This window comes from Oncorhynchus keta, chromosome 30 (genome assembly GCF_023373465.1).
Source record: "Oncorhynchus keta strain PuntledgeMale-10-30-2019 chromosome 30, Oket_V2, whole genome shotgun sequence".
Lineage (NCBI taxonomy): Eukaryota > Metazoa > Chordata > Actinopteri > Salmoniformes > Salmonidae > Oncorhynchus > Oncorhynchus keta.
This window is the reverse complement of record NC_068450.1, coordinates 56,237,878-56,254,076: the sequence shown is the minus strand read 5'-3', so window position 1 is coordinate 56,254,076 and position 16,199 is coordinate 56,237,878. Positions and strand designations below refer to the sequence as shown.

Sequence of the window (16,199 nt, the reverse complement as noted above, 5' to 3'; positions counted from 1 at the left end):
AATCATCAATCCCTAGGATATTGCAGACAAAACACTGTTACCTGTCAAGCTGCTATTATGGAATGAAGGTCCTGTTTCAGCACTATCCCACATTGAACCACAGCCAGGAGATGGGTGCATTACGGGACATTGTTGTTTTGCTGTCCTTTCATTTGTTGCATTAGAAATATAAGGAAAGCTTTTTCTGTCTCCATTACACGCATTGTGCTGGCGGCAGAATTGCGTGGTAAGCTATCCTTTGGTGGCTTCTACTGTGCGCAAGTGATTTAGTGATGTCTCATTCTCTAGGGTTATGCATCTCAACCCTACCACTAGCTGGGACGCTCGAAAACAAGGGGGAGGGCTAAGGGGAGGTATTGGGATTTAGCCTAAAAACAGACGGCACCTATGCATCACAGTGACGTGCCGTGCTTCCTTTCAACAGTTTGATAAGTGGAAAATGAGGGGTGGAAATGAACCTTAAGTTGGTTTATGGAGCTTTGGCCGCACATAATCGCTGGCCCCAATCATTACCGCAATTAATCTCTGAGAAAACTTGTCAAATTATTAATACGGCCCTTAAGTGATGCAACTCAAAGCCTGCTGTTGTTCGGACACGGAGAGAACATGGGGGAGAATGTGTTTGCTGAGAAAACATGGAGGGGTTGCTCGCTAAACACGAAAGAGTTAAGGCAGGTTTCACTCTCACTCCCCTCTCCCACTTTCTCTCTCTCTGCTTCTCTCCTTCCTCCCTCCGTCTCACTCTTCCCCACTCCCTCTCTCTGGCCCCAGGCTGTGGGTGAAAGGCGGTGATTGAGGCCTTTCATGCCAGGCTAACACTGCAGTCCACTGTGTGGCCCAGATGGAACATTGAGGCCAAAGTGGCCGCACCATGGTAGATGATTGGCCAGTGCCATTTAAAACAGGCAGCATACTCCAAACATCACCTGACACCAGCTGGACTTATGTCTTTTCCACCTATATTGACCACTTTAGTTTCAACACATTATAGTTTGTTGAATTTGAGCATGGTACTGTTTAATCCCAGTGGAGGATTACAATAGCAATGCCCTGGTACAAGGCCAACTTTGTTCTCATTAAGAGTTGTTGGTTAAGATTAGGTTGCAGGAGTTCGGAAGAACTGATCCTCAGTTACAAAAACAACTGCAAAAACGGTGTTCCATTTCAACCTCGGTGAAAGGAACATTATATCCCTCAGCCTGTAACCCACCTATCATCAATTTATAGACTTTCTTTTTTTTTAACAAGATTCCTTTTAAAAGGCAGGTTTAGCACTCAGTCGTAAGTTGTGTTGAGGTGTGAGTCAACACAAGCGGTACCATAAATGGCTTCCCTGTGTATCTGTGAAATATGGGAGCCCATAAAATAGCGGAAGTCCTCCACTGTATTAGCTAAGTGCAAAATAGCATTTATTATGTCGAGGACAAATTGTCTTGCATGGTGTGCTTCAAGAGAAATATGTCAAGATAGGCAGGCGAAGATGAAACATCACTATATTGCCAAATAGGAAATATTATCAAATGCAGAGAATGTGCCAGAGCTCTCAAATGGGTAAAACTGGCATAGCTCTATAACTATGCAATGTGCTCTTTGAAAGGGTAGTCTATAGGACTTAGAGAAAACAAAGGGGACGATGGTTCAGTAATCGAATCTTATTTGGGCTTACTTATCCAATCAAGGCACTCTTTAATGAGATATCGAATGCACGGTAGATCAACATCAGTTTGTATAAATGTGTTTGAAAAGAAAGATATTCTCTCTATGTACCTATAATACATCAAACTCTACAGTAGGAAGCCTTGCCATTTGGGGTGTGGCTAAAAAGGGGTCTGGTCTGTAAGTGGGGCAATACTACTCAACAGGTTGGCCAGGTGGCACCCTCCAAAGAATGTCAATATTTGCAGATACTGAGCTGATATCTCGCTCTGCTGCTGGATGGATGACTCAACAGACAGGAGGTAAATGACGTGGAAGACAAACAAGAGAAAAGGAACAGTTATATTGGGGTTCCGGAATTGGAAACATATCTTTGGTTGTTTCGCGAACCCATCCTACAAGATGACCCAATGCGACTTACTGAAACAAGCTCGTCGTTGAAAGTACAGGAAACTGGCACTGTTTTTCTTGTGCGCAACAGCTGTGCAGCACGAGCAGAACTGTCTGTATCGTATGTCTCTCGCACATCCTAATACAAATATTGTGTGGCAGTTGCCACGGCGACAGCTCAGCAACAGCTGGTTTGATTCACTTCATGTAGAACCTGTTCCTGATGGAGCTCTGCCAGAACAACTCTTCTATGTGGGGCTAGAAGTGACACATAATATCTGTGTATTTGTATCTGTTTAACATGTATTGTATGTTTTATTCTGCAAAAAACCTATCGTACGTTTTATTATTAGAGGTTTCAGTTCATAATACAGGAATAGGTGCATATTTTCAGATTATACTGTGGGCTATTAACCTCTAAAAGTGATTGATTTGACTCCATTGACAAATCTTCAGAAACAAATTATTTGATGCAGATTAAAATGATTCCCATTTCAAGACAAACCTGTTGGGACTAAGTCTATGTCTGACCTCAATGTATTTATTTGTTCCATATTCCTTTCCCTTGATGCAAACCTACACACACACCACCAAAACAGGATGCATCCCTTGATCACATCAAAAGGAGGTCATGTAAAACACACTACTTTCTACTCCAGGTTCCCTATCGCGCTGGAGGAGTTCATGTTACGGTTATGGGAAGGAATCTAGGAGGAGCAGAGCCAAGCACAACTGCTCATCGTCAGAGCAGATTAACCTTGTCAAAGTGGAGAGCGCTTGGGAAGTGAGCGCAAGCAACTCCCTGCCAGCTCCAACACCACTCCCCACAACAGATCTGAGGCCTGGCTTCTCCTCCATGAGTCTTTATATTGGCTGTGGTTATAATCTGCCATTAACGACTGGTCTAGGATCAGTCCTCCAATACCACAGTGAAACCCGTAAACATCATGAGGTTAGCAAATAAAACAACCCTAGATTAGCTGTTATGGGCATAGTGTTTTGAATCAGCTTTAACTAACTCTTACCCGAACCTCAGCCATAATGTGCTTATCCTTTAATTCAGCATCCTACTTCTCCTCTCACCTGAAATTCTTCTCATCCAAATAGAAGTTGTTGAATATTCAGTCCCGTTCTGTCTAACCCTGCACCTAAAACTGTACTATGACACCTCAGGGCTATTGATAGTTTGGCATGCAGTGTCGGAAAGGCTGGCTTTGAACTGGTTTCTGCGGCCAGGTGTAGAATTCCTCTTTAGGTATAGAGATGACCATGTGGTCAGGCTGTGGTGGTTTTTTCCAAAGCCCACAGATGTGTGAAATGACCTCAAGAGTTCCTCTGTAGGTTTAGACCTGGCTGGATTGCTATACACACACACGTACAGAAGCACACAGACGTCAGTAAGTCCTTTGGATTTGATTGCAATTGGAAATGTGGTTGATAATGGCCACCAAAAGTACAATTCTTTATGAGCATCACTTGATTTCAGTTCATTCAGTGAGAAGGAATATTTCCTGATCTCGTGCTGATTAGCTAAATGTGTACACAGTGAAATGCAACAACCCAATTTTAAGTAATCAGTATGCATGAGAATTCTAGCATGCCTGTATGACGATAACAAAGAACCATAGCCCACTTTGACTGAAGACAGGCATGCATGCATTTAGGAAATCCTTCCAAACCCTCCACACAGAGCAGATTTAAAAAAAAAAATAAAAAAAATTATTTGACCTTTATTTTACTAGGCAAGTCAGTTAAGACCAAATTCTTATTTTCAATGACGGCCTAGGAACAGTGGGTTAACTGCCTGTTCAGGTGCAGAACGACAGATTTGTACCTTGTCAGCTTGGGGATTTGAACTTGCAACCTTTCGGTTACTAGTCCAACGCTCTAACCACTAGGCTACCCTGCCTAAGGCTCTACTATTTGTGGTTACTTTACTCTGATGTAAAGAGACAAGAGTGTACCTGCCAAACCAACAGGTGAGCCAAGCCACTCTTCCCTCCACACTGGCATGTTCCATGCCCACTTGAAAGCTGTAACAGCCTTGTGCTGCTAAGATTACATATCCCACCGTTTCTTGTGAACATGCTAGTTGTGTATGCTAATACATGTACACTATCACAGAGACATACACACACACACACACACACAAATCCACATGTATGCAGGCACAACCATAGAAATCAGCAACATCGCATACATTCTAACTCACTAGTACACATTATGCATCCACGCACACCGATAATTTTCACCAAGACACACACCGACTTCCAAAGTCATCAGGAAGCACACACAGCAACCCTATTACCGTCTACTATTTAGTTTCAACTCCATCCCCTCTCGTTCTCTCCTGTGCCCTGGAGGGAGGTGTCATCTTTGAGTCAACTGATTCTAAGAGCTCAGCTTGATCACCCCTTCAGAGAGTGAGGAGAGTCTGTTGACTTAAAGCCCCGGTAGCGTCCGCAACGGGCCGGGGAGCGGGTAGCAGGGCAGGCACATGCTTAGGTTGGCCATAACTAGCTAGAGGCTAACGAGACCTCAGATATGCTGTCGACAGCGATTGTCAGCACGGTTCCCTCTGGGCCGGTGCGTGTGACTGAGTATACTTTGTGCCCTGGCCTCTATTCCAAATCGCTCTAGTTAAAGGGTGGATGGAGGAGGTGGGCGAGTATTGAGGTTGTGAGAAGTAGAGCCTAAACTATTCCGGCCTGATAAAGGGGAGAGAAAAAAAGTGCCCCATAAAAAAAAAAAAAGAACATTTGCCAACCGGAAGAGAGTTCTGTAAATGGGTCACTCATTAACTGTTTATAAAGAGGCTGGATTGGGGACAGCCAAAAGAAAGAACAAATAAAACCCACATGCATTCAGTAGAAGCAGGCCCCTGTACGGCAAACAATGAGCTTTTCAGGAAGAAGTTTATACTTTTGTCATTTCGATAAAACATATTTGGTTGCACAAATGCCAAAGAGCGAGGTAAATGTGTACCATCTACCGAAACCAACAACCAAACTATAAACTGAGGGTCTAGAGAGAATCAGTGTCATGGGCTGTCTCTCAATTCCTCTCAAAAGACCACTGGAGGAAGAGGTTGGAGGGCGGAACCTTGTATCCGGTCCTCCAATGCGCTTTGAGAGCAATTGAGGAAACAGGAACGGAGGAAGCAAGGACTTAACAGCTAGTAGCGTTTTCAGACACAGCCCTAAATAAGAGAGGCTATTAAACATCCTCCAGTGCTCACAATAGCACGATTAGGCCTACTCGACATCAAATTAATTCTAACATGAGGCAGTCAAAGGGTGCATTTGGAACTTTATTGGCATTTTCAAAGACTTCAGGTTAAAGGGTTAACAAGCACGCATCATCATCATCGTCTCTGGAGTACCAGAGCATATTCCAATAATCATTTGTCAAAACTCATTTGGCTGTTTCACAAACATACAAATATAATATTAATAACGTCGCTTTAGCTGAATACTGTTATAACCAACTCGGCCAGACTAATCATGCATTTAAGTTACGTTTTTTAAAATTTTTTATATTGCTGATGAGGCTTCTGTGTAACAGAAACAAAATGAGAAAGGCATCATTCGAGCATTAAAGAAAACGCGACAAGTTTAAAAATGTCACAATCCAGGCTAATTGCAATAATCAACTCAATGAAAATGTCATTTCTTTAAAATAAAATAAAAAGTGCAAAAAGGCAGATATCCTTTTTTGGGATAAACACAAATTCCAGTTCAAAATGGACCGACAAAGAGATCAGGCGACGCACTACGACAAGTAAGCAATGCACAACTGAAGAGGTTCTTGAAAAGTGCAAATATAATAAATTGGCATAAGCTGTGGTACAGTTCAATCCTTTCACGATAAAAGTCACGAGTTTCATCAAATAACATGTTTATACCAAAGACAATTAAATATGGGGATTAATATCATAGGATAAAATACAAATTGATACGCCAATGGAAGTCTAAAAGTTTTTTTTCATCATCCTCATGAGCATACATCCAGTTCAGGAAAGGACACAATTGCATAACATAAGACCTCTTGGTTGTATTTACAGTCCTCTTTCATGTTCTTGTGTGTACTTTTCAATAAACATCCACAACATGTAGACCCAGCTACTACACTGGACTATTCTACCCCATGTTAAGGTGTATTCAATGTACAAGACTTGGGATATTAAGCAGGATGGGACCATAACAGGAGTTAGATCAGGAAGGCAATTGAAGTCTAAAAGAGCCAAACAAAGCCAATGGAAATATAAAATAAAATAAAAAACACAGGGTATATTTAGCTGGGTTAATCTGTACTGTACGGACTTTCTGAAAGAGAGATGAGTCAGCTGTTTTTGCTTTTAATGAAAGACGGCGGACTTTCGCAGCGGTAATGACGCACTGGTTCTTTTCTTCCTCGCGTCTTTTCACGGTTACATATATTTTTTGTCCTGGTCATTCGAGAAGAGGGTCGCAAATCCTCAAGGAATTTCACATTAAGGAGGAATGTTTGGTGCAACAACCTGGAACAGAGGAAGAGGGGGGATATGAAAAAGTTACCGTTGTAGAATTCGCAGACTACGGGTAGAGGATGTTACAACGTCGCCATTTAGATAAAGACAAATTGGTAACAACAATATATAGTGTTATTTCATAAACAACTTAAATTCTCCTTTATATGAATGTCAAGGTCTCTAGGATACCATCTACTATACATGTTAGTATGCGGTGACTGTGTCCTAAGGTCTTCATATACCTCAGTACAGGAAGAAGAAGCGTGTTCTGTGCGAGGCAGCCATGCTTTCAGACATGTTGCGCACTTTCAGGTAGTTCACGAACCCTCTGAAGAAAAGCAGGAGACCTGAGGAAGGGATTCAAAATCATTAGTAAAAAAAAATAAAAACACTTCACCACTATTCATCCAAGGTCAAGGAATTCACTTTATTGTGGGCAGATTAGTAGTACATCCTTTCAGCCACCAGATGGCATTGGTGTATAACATTCTAAGTGGATACATTAGTACAGCTTAATTCCTCAGCAATTGGCCAGTTGAAGAATGCAGCATTTGCTATACAGATCTGTAAACTTACCGAGGACCAGGAAAATCCACCAGAGCCAGTACTGCCCATTGAAGTATCCAGTAAAGTAGTCAGAGAACTGTGGGAAAGTGGAATGTACAGGAAACGGACATTCAATATTTCCTACCACAGGACAATACTTTTGAATGACAGTTCCTGTAAACACATACAGATGATCAGAATCAAGATGGGAGAAATATTTCCTTGAGCTAGGATTAGACTTCCTCAAGCCTCAATTCCTCGAATGTTGGGTGTCCTAATTGAGACCATGGGCCGGTTTCAAGGATAAAAAATAAAAATAAACTATTCCCGGATACCAGGCCTTTGATTTGGCACTGCTCCGATAAAGGCCTAAACTACTGTATAGCCTAGTATTGCACAACATCCAGTGGCAGGAGCTGTGTGCACCAGAGCAATGAGTAAGCCCGGGGTTAATAACTACATCCACCAGTGTGTTGCTTCTTCATGTGGAAATTCTACAGGGCTTTGATTGATGCCCGGAGCACAGAGAGCACACTGGGCTCCTGCTCTTAAGGGTGTCCTCCTCACATCTAGGGCTAACAAGCCTTAGCAAGCATCTGCTTCCTGCTGCACAAGCCATGACTGGGATGTGATGTACTGGACATAATTGAAATTAATTTTGTAACATTCAATTCATTACAACATGCTAGTCAAGTGAAGCATTTCACGTTTTTTTGTTTAAAAAAAAAAACATACAAAAAAAACATTTGAGTAATTTAGCAGATGCTCTTATCCAGAGCGACTTACAAGAGCAATTAGGGTTAAGTGCCTTGCTCAAGGGCACATTGGCAGATTTTTTTCCTAGTCGGCTCGGGGATTCAAATCAGCAACCTTTTGGTTACTGGCCCAATGTTCTTAACTGCTAGGCTACCTATTAAGCAGGATAATGCTAGCCAGTTAATTTACAGTAAACCATTTGTAACATTGACATTTGAAGTAGACGCTCTTTGTATGGGCTGCTTTTAAAGTAATGGCCTGTATATCCTGTCCCTTAATAGAAAATCAACTCTGTAAGTTATTTTAGATGCATTGATTAGGCCCCTTTAAGCCAATACTGCACTTACCCTGACGATGAGAATCCACTTGATGAGAGAGAGGCCAAAGCCACAGATGGCCCCGTATCGGCCAGCGATGGTGTTGGTCAGGCAGAATGACAGGCAGAACCCAATCCAATTGAACAGGAAGGCCACTGTTTGGAGACAGAAGAAAGCATGCAGTTACAAGCACAGACCGACAGACAAACAGACACCACTCTCAAGGTTGACTGACATTTGTTGAGGGAGTCACTGTTCAGTATATTACAAATTGGATGTCCTTCTATACATACTTAAAAAATACATTGAGGCCATATGAATGTAGCCAGAGAATAGCTAAGCTGACTTACTTTGACCTTTCCCACCTCCATTCCTACTGGAGGAAGAGATCATGTTGTCTTCAATGAGTCTGACTGTTGCCACCTTGTGGTGAATCCATAGAAAACACCTTCAACTGCTTACTGACATTTTCATCCAAGCAAACTTTTGTTATGTTCCTCTGCTCAGACTGAAATGGGCCAGTCCGCTCAGTGAAAGAGGCTATTTGGCTTGTCAAATCACTGAAGAATGAGGGGGGGGTACGTGCACAAACAACAGATCCACTCACTGAAAAAGGCCAGCATGAAAATGCCGTCGTTCCCCACCCTCAGCTGGTCGACGTCGCTGAAGTCATCCCTTGGAGGGAAGTCATCCTCCTGTTTAAGCAAATGAGGACAGGAAAACAACTCATCCACCTCTTCTGCAGAAACGTAGCAATAGCTCGGTCATCCCAATGAATAAGGAGATGAGCAGTATAGTACTGTTTGTTGCGTGTCGACATTTCCTTCTCTTTTGGCGTTGAGAAAGCAGAAACAAAGTTCAATGGGTATTTGTACTAAACCTACATAAAAATAGAGCTAACATACTGTAAATACCATTGTGGCTATGTTTTGGTCCTGAAATATGTTGTTATGCTGTGTAGTTAACAACAGCAGCATTGAAGTTCCTTAAAGCATTCCAGCTGAATAATCCTGTCTTCATGGGTAAACATCCCATACTTAAACACATACATGTGTGAGTGTGTGTGTGTGTGTCCTACCCCTTGTATCACCTCCACAGCAGAGAGCACCATTGCTGCCGCTTTGGCTTTCTCTGCCTCATCGTAGGTGGGAAGAGAGGTGGCCACGCTGTATGGGGGCGGCACGGGGAAATCACTTGGGTAACAACTGCTCCCTACTGGGGGACCACAGGGAAGAGACATGGCCAATTAACACAGTTCACAAGGTGAAGATTAAGTTCGTAAATCAATTCAATCAAATAAGGAAATCACATTGGCTTAATTCCAGGAGCCGTGTGAACTATCGGCCTATACTTAGGGCAACTGGCTGGTTCCAGCATGTTTGAAAGAGCTACAGACGCTGCGAGAGAATGAGATGGAGTAAGGGGCAGAAAGACAGAGTGAGACACAGAAGAGGGCAGAAGCAAAGACATAAGCTAAACTGAAGAGTAGGGATGGGGGTGGATAAATGGGGATAAAAAAATTCTAACAGACAGTATATGGAGTCTTTGGTTCTGTACCAGGCATGGAAGAGGTGTCTCCCAGGGCGATGCTGGCATACGGGGGAGGTGGGGCCTCTGCATCCCCCTCCAGGGCTACTGGGACTGGGCAGGCCTGGGAGGACGAGCTGGCCTGGGCCGAGGTGCACGGCTGCTGGGCGCTGGTGGAGGGCTCACAGGAGTCGTCTTCATCATTCTCAAACTGAGAGAGAAGGGGGGGGCGGGGGGTATAGAGAAGGAGTTAAGTGTCACTTCAATAAAACCCATGTCGCAAGTTCACAACACAGACTGTCAAAGGTGAGGAAGGAGAGGGAAGCCCTGTAAACTGAGACGCTTGGAGAGATGTGGTCATGGCCCAACACTAAAAGATCATCTGGTATTTTGTAATAAACTAAGTAGGCAACATTTGATTCCAGTGCTAAGAGTGCTGAAGACATCCAAAACAACATGTGATCTAGGCTAATTTCCAGCATAGCCTCCAGTTGGAAGAAGACAACATGGTCATGGGAAACAGAAGGGTGAAAGTAAGATTCTAGAGAAGACAACACAGCCTTATAAATTTGGCCAATGACAAATGATGTAGTCTAAGCGGATGCATAGCCTAGGCCTTGATCAGTGTGGCAGCAGTGCCAAATGTGGCTTTTGTCTTGCAGCTCACTTGAGGCTGTAGCTTTTGCGCAGGTCAACAGACCAGAGTTTAACTTGTGGCTTAGCTGTCGATGAAGTTTGGCATCATGTCCAGCAGTGCTCTACACACCGCGGGGTCAATGTGCAAAGCCAGGAGAATGAGTGAGTGCGAAGCTATCCGGTGTCAAGGACACCAGTTATGTAAGAGCTGTAAGAACTGCATAATTGGCCGGGAGTGATTTAGTTATTTCACCATCAGCACACCAAGGCCTAAACAAGAACTCCTGAGGTCATCTCAGTATAATACAACAATAAAAAGCAAGTCCAAATAGAGAGGTGTATACAAATGAGTGTATACAAATAACAAGGATGGCTGGGGGAGAGTACATTGTAAAAACAGCCTGTATGATGCATCTAAATACAGGTTGCCCTCAAAACTGAAAACCTGACAGAAAGATGACACATTGGAGGCAAAACCACAGTTGCCTAGCGACTGAGGAAAGTGCAGAGGCAGGATCAAAATAGCATGGCTGTGGCTGAAAAAGTTCTGCACATCAAGAAGCAAAAAAGGAAAGGCATACCATGGCATGTCTGATGTCAGCAAGCATTCCAGCATAGTGCAGCAGTGGACATTTGGACTTAAGGCCAGTAGGCTACATTATCCCATATCAAAATCAGTCAAGTCTATGGAAGTAATTATTGCTAACCTAAATACACATGGCACGATAACGACTATGAAAGTTAAAGTTTCCTGCTTTAGAGAGTGAGGGGCCGATACAGGACTAAACCAGAAGTGACCCTAGCCTTGTATACACAGCATTCGCATTGACAACTAGACAGCCAAGCAATAGCCAACCTCCAGCAGCATAGCTAAAGCTGGAGGCCAAGTGCAGAACATGACAGCGCGTCACACAGCACGACCCAAACAAGTATTTACACACATGTAAGAGTCATTTCTCACTCGGCACAAAAAGTGGATTTCTGAATATTTCCTTGTTACAGCCAAATGAAATGGTAGGTTGAACAATGTTCCCCTATCCATTACCCATCCAACGCTAGAACACTCCACTCCAATGTTTTTTTATTTTTTTTTTAATATATACACACTGAACAAAAAGATAACGCAACAATTTCACTGATTTGACTGAGTTACAGTTCATGAGGAAATCAGTCATTTGAAAGAAATTCAATAGGCCCTAATATATGGATTTCACATGACTGGGAGTACAGATATGCTATCCGGTCACAGATACCTTTAATAAAACTTGACCTCGCAATGGGCCTCAGGATCCGGTCCCGGTATTTTTGACCTTTTAAATTGCCACCATAAATTAAAATTGTGTTTATTGTCTGTAGCTTCTGCCTGCCCATACCATGACCCCACCGCTACCATGGGGCTCTCTGTTCACAACGTTGACATTAGCAAATCGCTCACCCACACAACACCATACATGATCTGCAGTTGTGAGGCCAGTTGGACGCACTGACAAATTCTCTAAAATGACATTGGTGGCGGCTTTTGGTAGAGAAATTAACATTAAATTCTCTGGTGGACATTCCTGCAGTCAGCATGCAAATTGAACAAAACTTCAGACATTGTGGCATTATGTTGTGACACAAAACTGCATATTTTAGAGTGGCCTTTTATTGTCCGCAGCACAAGGTTGCACCTGTGCAATGTCCATGCTGTTTAATCGGCTTCTTCATATCCCACACCTGTCAGGTGGATGGATAATCTTGGCAAAGGAGAAATGCTCACTAACAGTGATGTAAGAAATGTGTGCATATGGAACATTTCTGGGATCTTTTATTTCAGCTCATGAAACCAACACTTTACAAGTTGTGATATATATACACACACATACTTTTTTGTAATTTCTATATCCTTTATATTTATTTTTAGTAATAAAAAACACAAATGGGGGGAGGTGTTGAAATGTTTTCAGTGTCAACTTAAATGACTAAAGCCAGAGAAATAATCTATGTAGACAACATAATGGAGCTATATATTTTTTTAATAAAATCATCTTTGAGAACTATCAAATCACCTAAATAAAAACTAGAAAGGGGAAATAGAAATAAAACAAATGACATGGCATGTTATGTTTGAGTCGCTCAGACAGCACATGAACACAGAATAAGCCATGGCAAAAATGTGTAGAATTGTAGAAAATTGGTCAAATGTATAGAAATGCAGGAAATAAGCTTTAAAACTATAAAATGTTCTATCCACCCCGTGGTTAATTGTGTAGAATTGCTAGAAATTATATTTAAAACAGCAACAGTAAGGCGCAAGAAGAGGGCCTCTAAAATGTTTGGCCCCAAACCCCACCATTATGCCCTCACCCCCACAACTTTGTCACTGCTGTTGAAATAAATCCTAACGGAAAAGCTGAATCCTGTGTGGAAGATATATCATACAGGGATCTGTCGAGAGCTAATAACTACCAAGAAAACTGGATTGAACAATAACCTAACATTTGAGGACGGGATAGCCAACCGCCTTGTTTTCGTGACCATTATTGGGGCGGGAGGGAAGCCTAGTGGTTAGAGCTTTAGACTAGTAACTGGAAGGTTACAAGTTCAAACCCCCGAGCTGACAAGGTACAAATATGTCGTTCTGCTCCTGAACAGGCATTTAACCCATTTATTAGGCACGTGTTACAGGCCTACGGTGTGGCTTTTTTGGGGGGGGGCTAAACATACTTGAGCAAGGTAGATTTGGTAGTTACCACAAATGGCTGTATATAATATAACTCTAGCCTGTGTTAGCTTACCTGGCTCTGGCTGACATACAGCTAAATAATGTTCGCTAGCTAGCCAAGTTAGTTATCCGTTCAGAAAACATATACAAGCGGAGTTAACTAAGAGCTAAAGTGCTGTCATTTGGATGGCTAACACTGAACTCAAATTGAATTGGAACTTGCTAGCTTAGCTAACGTTTAAGTTAGCTAGCTATTGTACTGTTGATCTGCTGCTGAATAATGCGGAAGTGACAGGCACGAGGAACATCAGTTTGATTACAAGCCGTCAACTTAAACATTTCTAGTCTAGTTTGACACAAAGTAATGTTGTAAATAGTTTATATTAGTTGAAGTTCCCAAACAGATGACAATGTCGATTGTTTTTGTCTCACCACTTGGTATCGGCTCGCTGCCTGGTCCATCTTGACGTTAGACTCCGCTGGCGGAGCTGGCCAGCAAGCGAAAAGTCGACAATCTTGTATTTAGCTATTTCGTCACTTTATTTAACTTTTTAATGGACCGCATTCAGGTGAAGTATATTAAATATACACGTACAAAAAAAACGTAAATTTACGCTTCAACTGAAGCAAAACTCCTTTTCATAGGAAACGTCGAGTGAGTGGAAACATAGAGGGCTCTTTGACTTGTGACGCAATGCCTCCGAATTCCAAATCTACTCCTACCCACTATACTTCCCTCATCCTTGAAGAGCTGAAAGATATTGGACGAATGTAAACAATAGTGAAATATGAGATATCGTCTTATTCTTAATACCTATCAAATCTCATAAATGTAACGTTAGACAAGACAGTGAGTGTATAGGCTATGAAATAGGTGCTAGTGGTCGAATTGGAATTGGGTTTTCTACTCTACCGGGGACTATAACATATTTCACCACTAGGTGGTTCAATAGTTATTCAGAGACAGGCGAAGAAGGACGATCAGAAGCCTGCAGTACACACTCTCTGTTCGCTATAATCCCACCGTAGATGTTGGAAATATAGTTAATTCCCCATTTTGGGTTGTGGGACTCTGCATTTGGACAGGTAGGCCTACTTGGCAGTAATCTTGGTTTATAGTCTATCGGGACTCATTGGATGGGCTGCTGTAACTGGAAACCAGGGTTCCCCAAATGGCGGCCCGCAGACCAAATTTGGACTGCGGCTGGTTTTATTTGGCACCCCAAGTATTTTTATATTTACAATTTTCATTGCTAGACATAAAATACTAAAAGCACCAGGAAATCATCTTCAATTGATTGTTCCAAGGTATTCCTACATGGCCCGTTGACCATCCAGTTAAGAAAAAAATGACCTGAGGCTGAATCTAGTTGATGATCCCTGCTGTAAGCACTGGTAAGGAGAGACCTGGTTAGAAAACATTGGGAAGAACATTGGGGGAGATTAGGAATGTACGAGGCCCTGATTTCATAGAGAATACATTAGGCCCCTTTGGCTCCTACCACCATGGAGTGAGAGTTCCAAAACAAACCCAGAGGACCCAATCAACTTCTAATTTCCTTCTATTTTCTTTCCCTGCAAGTGCTTGTTAGTGAAATGTGTGTTTGGCCATTAAATGAGAAAGGGAGAGAGAGAAGGAGGGAGAGCTTTCATTTGCACAGCTGTTTCTGTCTTTCATTCAACTAAAACAGAATAAAAATGATATGCAATGCAGGCTCTGCAAGACATGGTCTATCTAGGCTGATGGGTACTACAAACACAATGGGAGAAACTGAGCAGGAGATTATAGCTATTCAATCAGACCAAATAGAGAATCTAACATTTACAAACAACACAACAAATATAAGGGCAACATTTCCAGTTTCTGTTCAATTTGGAACTGTTGGATAGTTGTCACATATCAAAAGTAAATCAATTTCTTCATGACCGCAACAAGTGTGTAAGTTTGAGAGGAATTGATTCTTACTTTTACTTGCAGTATTCATGCATGACCACAGGGAGTCGCCATAATCATACCAATTAGTAAAGGTGTCCTTGTCTGAAAATGTATGTATTTTATTTTATTTTTTATATTTTTTATTTCACCTTTATTTAACCAGGTAGGCTAGTTGAGAACAAGTTCTCATTTGCAACTGTGACCTGGCCAAGATAAAGCATAGCAGTGTGAACAGACAACACAGAGTTACACATGGAGTAAACAATTAACAAGTCAATAACACAGTAGAAAAAAGGGGGAATCTATATACAATGTGTGCAAAAGGCATGAGGTAGGCGAATAATTACAATTTTGCAGATTAGCACTGGAGTGATAAATGATCAGATGGTCATGTACAGGTAGAGATATTGGTGTGCAAAAGAGCAGAAAAGTAAATAAATAAAAACAGTATAAAAACAGTATGGGAATGAGGTAGGTGAAAATGGGTGGGCTATTTACCAATAGACTATGTACAGCAGCAGCGATCGGTTAGCTGCTCAGATAGCTGATGTTTGAAGTTGGTGAGGGAGATAAAAGTCTCCAACTTCAGCGATTTTTGCAATTCGTTCCAGTCACAGGCAGCAGAGTACTGGAACGAAAGGCGGCCAAATGAGGTGTTGGCTTTAGGGATGATCAGTGAGATACACCTGCTGGAGCGCGTGCTACGGATGGGTGTTGCCATCGTGACCAGTGAACTGAGATAAGGCGGAGCTTTACCTAGCATGGACTTGTAGATGACCTGGAGCCAGTGGGTCTGGCGACGAATATGTAGCGAGGGCCAGCCGACTAGAGCATACAAGTCGCAGTGGTGGGTGGTATAAGGTGCTTTAGTGACAAAACGGATGGCACTGTGATAGACTGCATCCAGTTTGCTGAGTAGAGTGTTGGAAGCCATTTTGTAGATGACATCGCTGAAGTCGAGGATCGGTAGGATAGTCAGTTTTACAAAACATTGACTACATGCAACAAGGGGTGACCAACCCTGTCCCATACAACTATAAAGTGAGCAGGTTTTTATTCCAGGCCAGTTTTGTCTCACCTGATTATAAGAGAACTGTGTGCATATAAATCATCTTGGGAAAGAGGGAATTGGGGGTCAGAAGACCCATGAGATTTTATAGGCACCTGAGACCATCTGAGGAGGGCACTCACACAAACATGCCGAGGCACAGACGCAAACAT

The 16,199-nt window shown here is 42.3% G+C and overlaps 1 protein-coding gene across 1 annotated transcript; it reads right to left on the bottom strand.

Moving 5' to 3' along the window:
- Nucleotides 1–5,338: 5,338 nt before the first annotated feature.
- LOC118363796 (NEDD4 family-interacting protein 2-like) lies at nt 5,339–13,753 on the bottom strand. The gene is made up of 8 exons (XM_035745025.2): nt 13,475–13,753; nt 9,733–9,913; nt 9,254–9,390; nt 8,783–8,870; nt 8,206–8,330; nt 7,133–7,199; nt 6,799–6,903; nt 5,339–6,565 (listed from the first exon to the last, which is right to left on the bottom strand). Exons 1-7 carry the CDS (start codon nt 13,502–13,504, stop codon nt 6,800–6,802), a joined length of 732 nt encoding a protein of 243 aa, XP_035600918.1. The 5' UTR covers nt 13,505–13,753; the 3' UTR covers nt 5,339–6,565; nt 6,799.
- Nucleotides 13,754–16,199: the final 2,446 nt, after the last annotated feature.

Coding starts and splice junctions, on each gene's coding strand:
- LOC118363796 (XM_035745025.2), bottom strand. CDS start 13,504: ATGGACCAGGCAGCGAGCCGATACCAAGTG. Junction 7,200..8,205: donor AGTGGATTCTCATCGTCAGG/GTAAGTGCAGTA, acceptor ACTTTCCCACAG/TTCTCTGACTACTTTACTGG. Junction 6,904..7,132: donor GTGGATTTTCCTGGTCCTCG/GTAAGTTTACAG, acceptor TCCCTTCCTCAG/GTCTCCTGCTTTTCTTCAGA.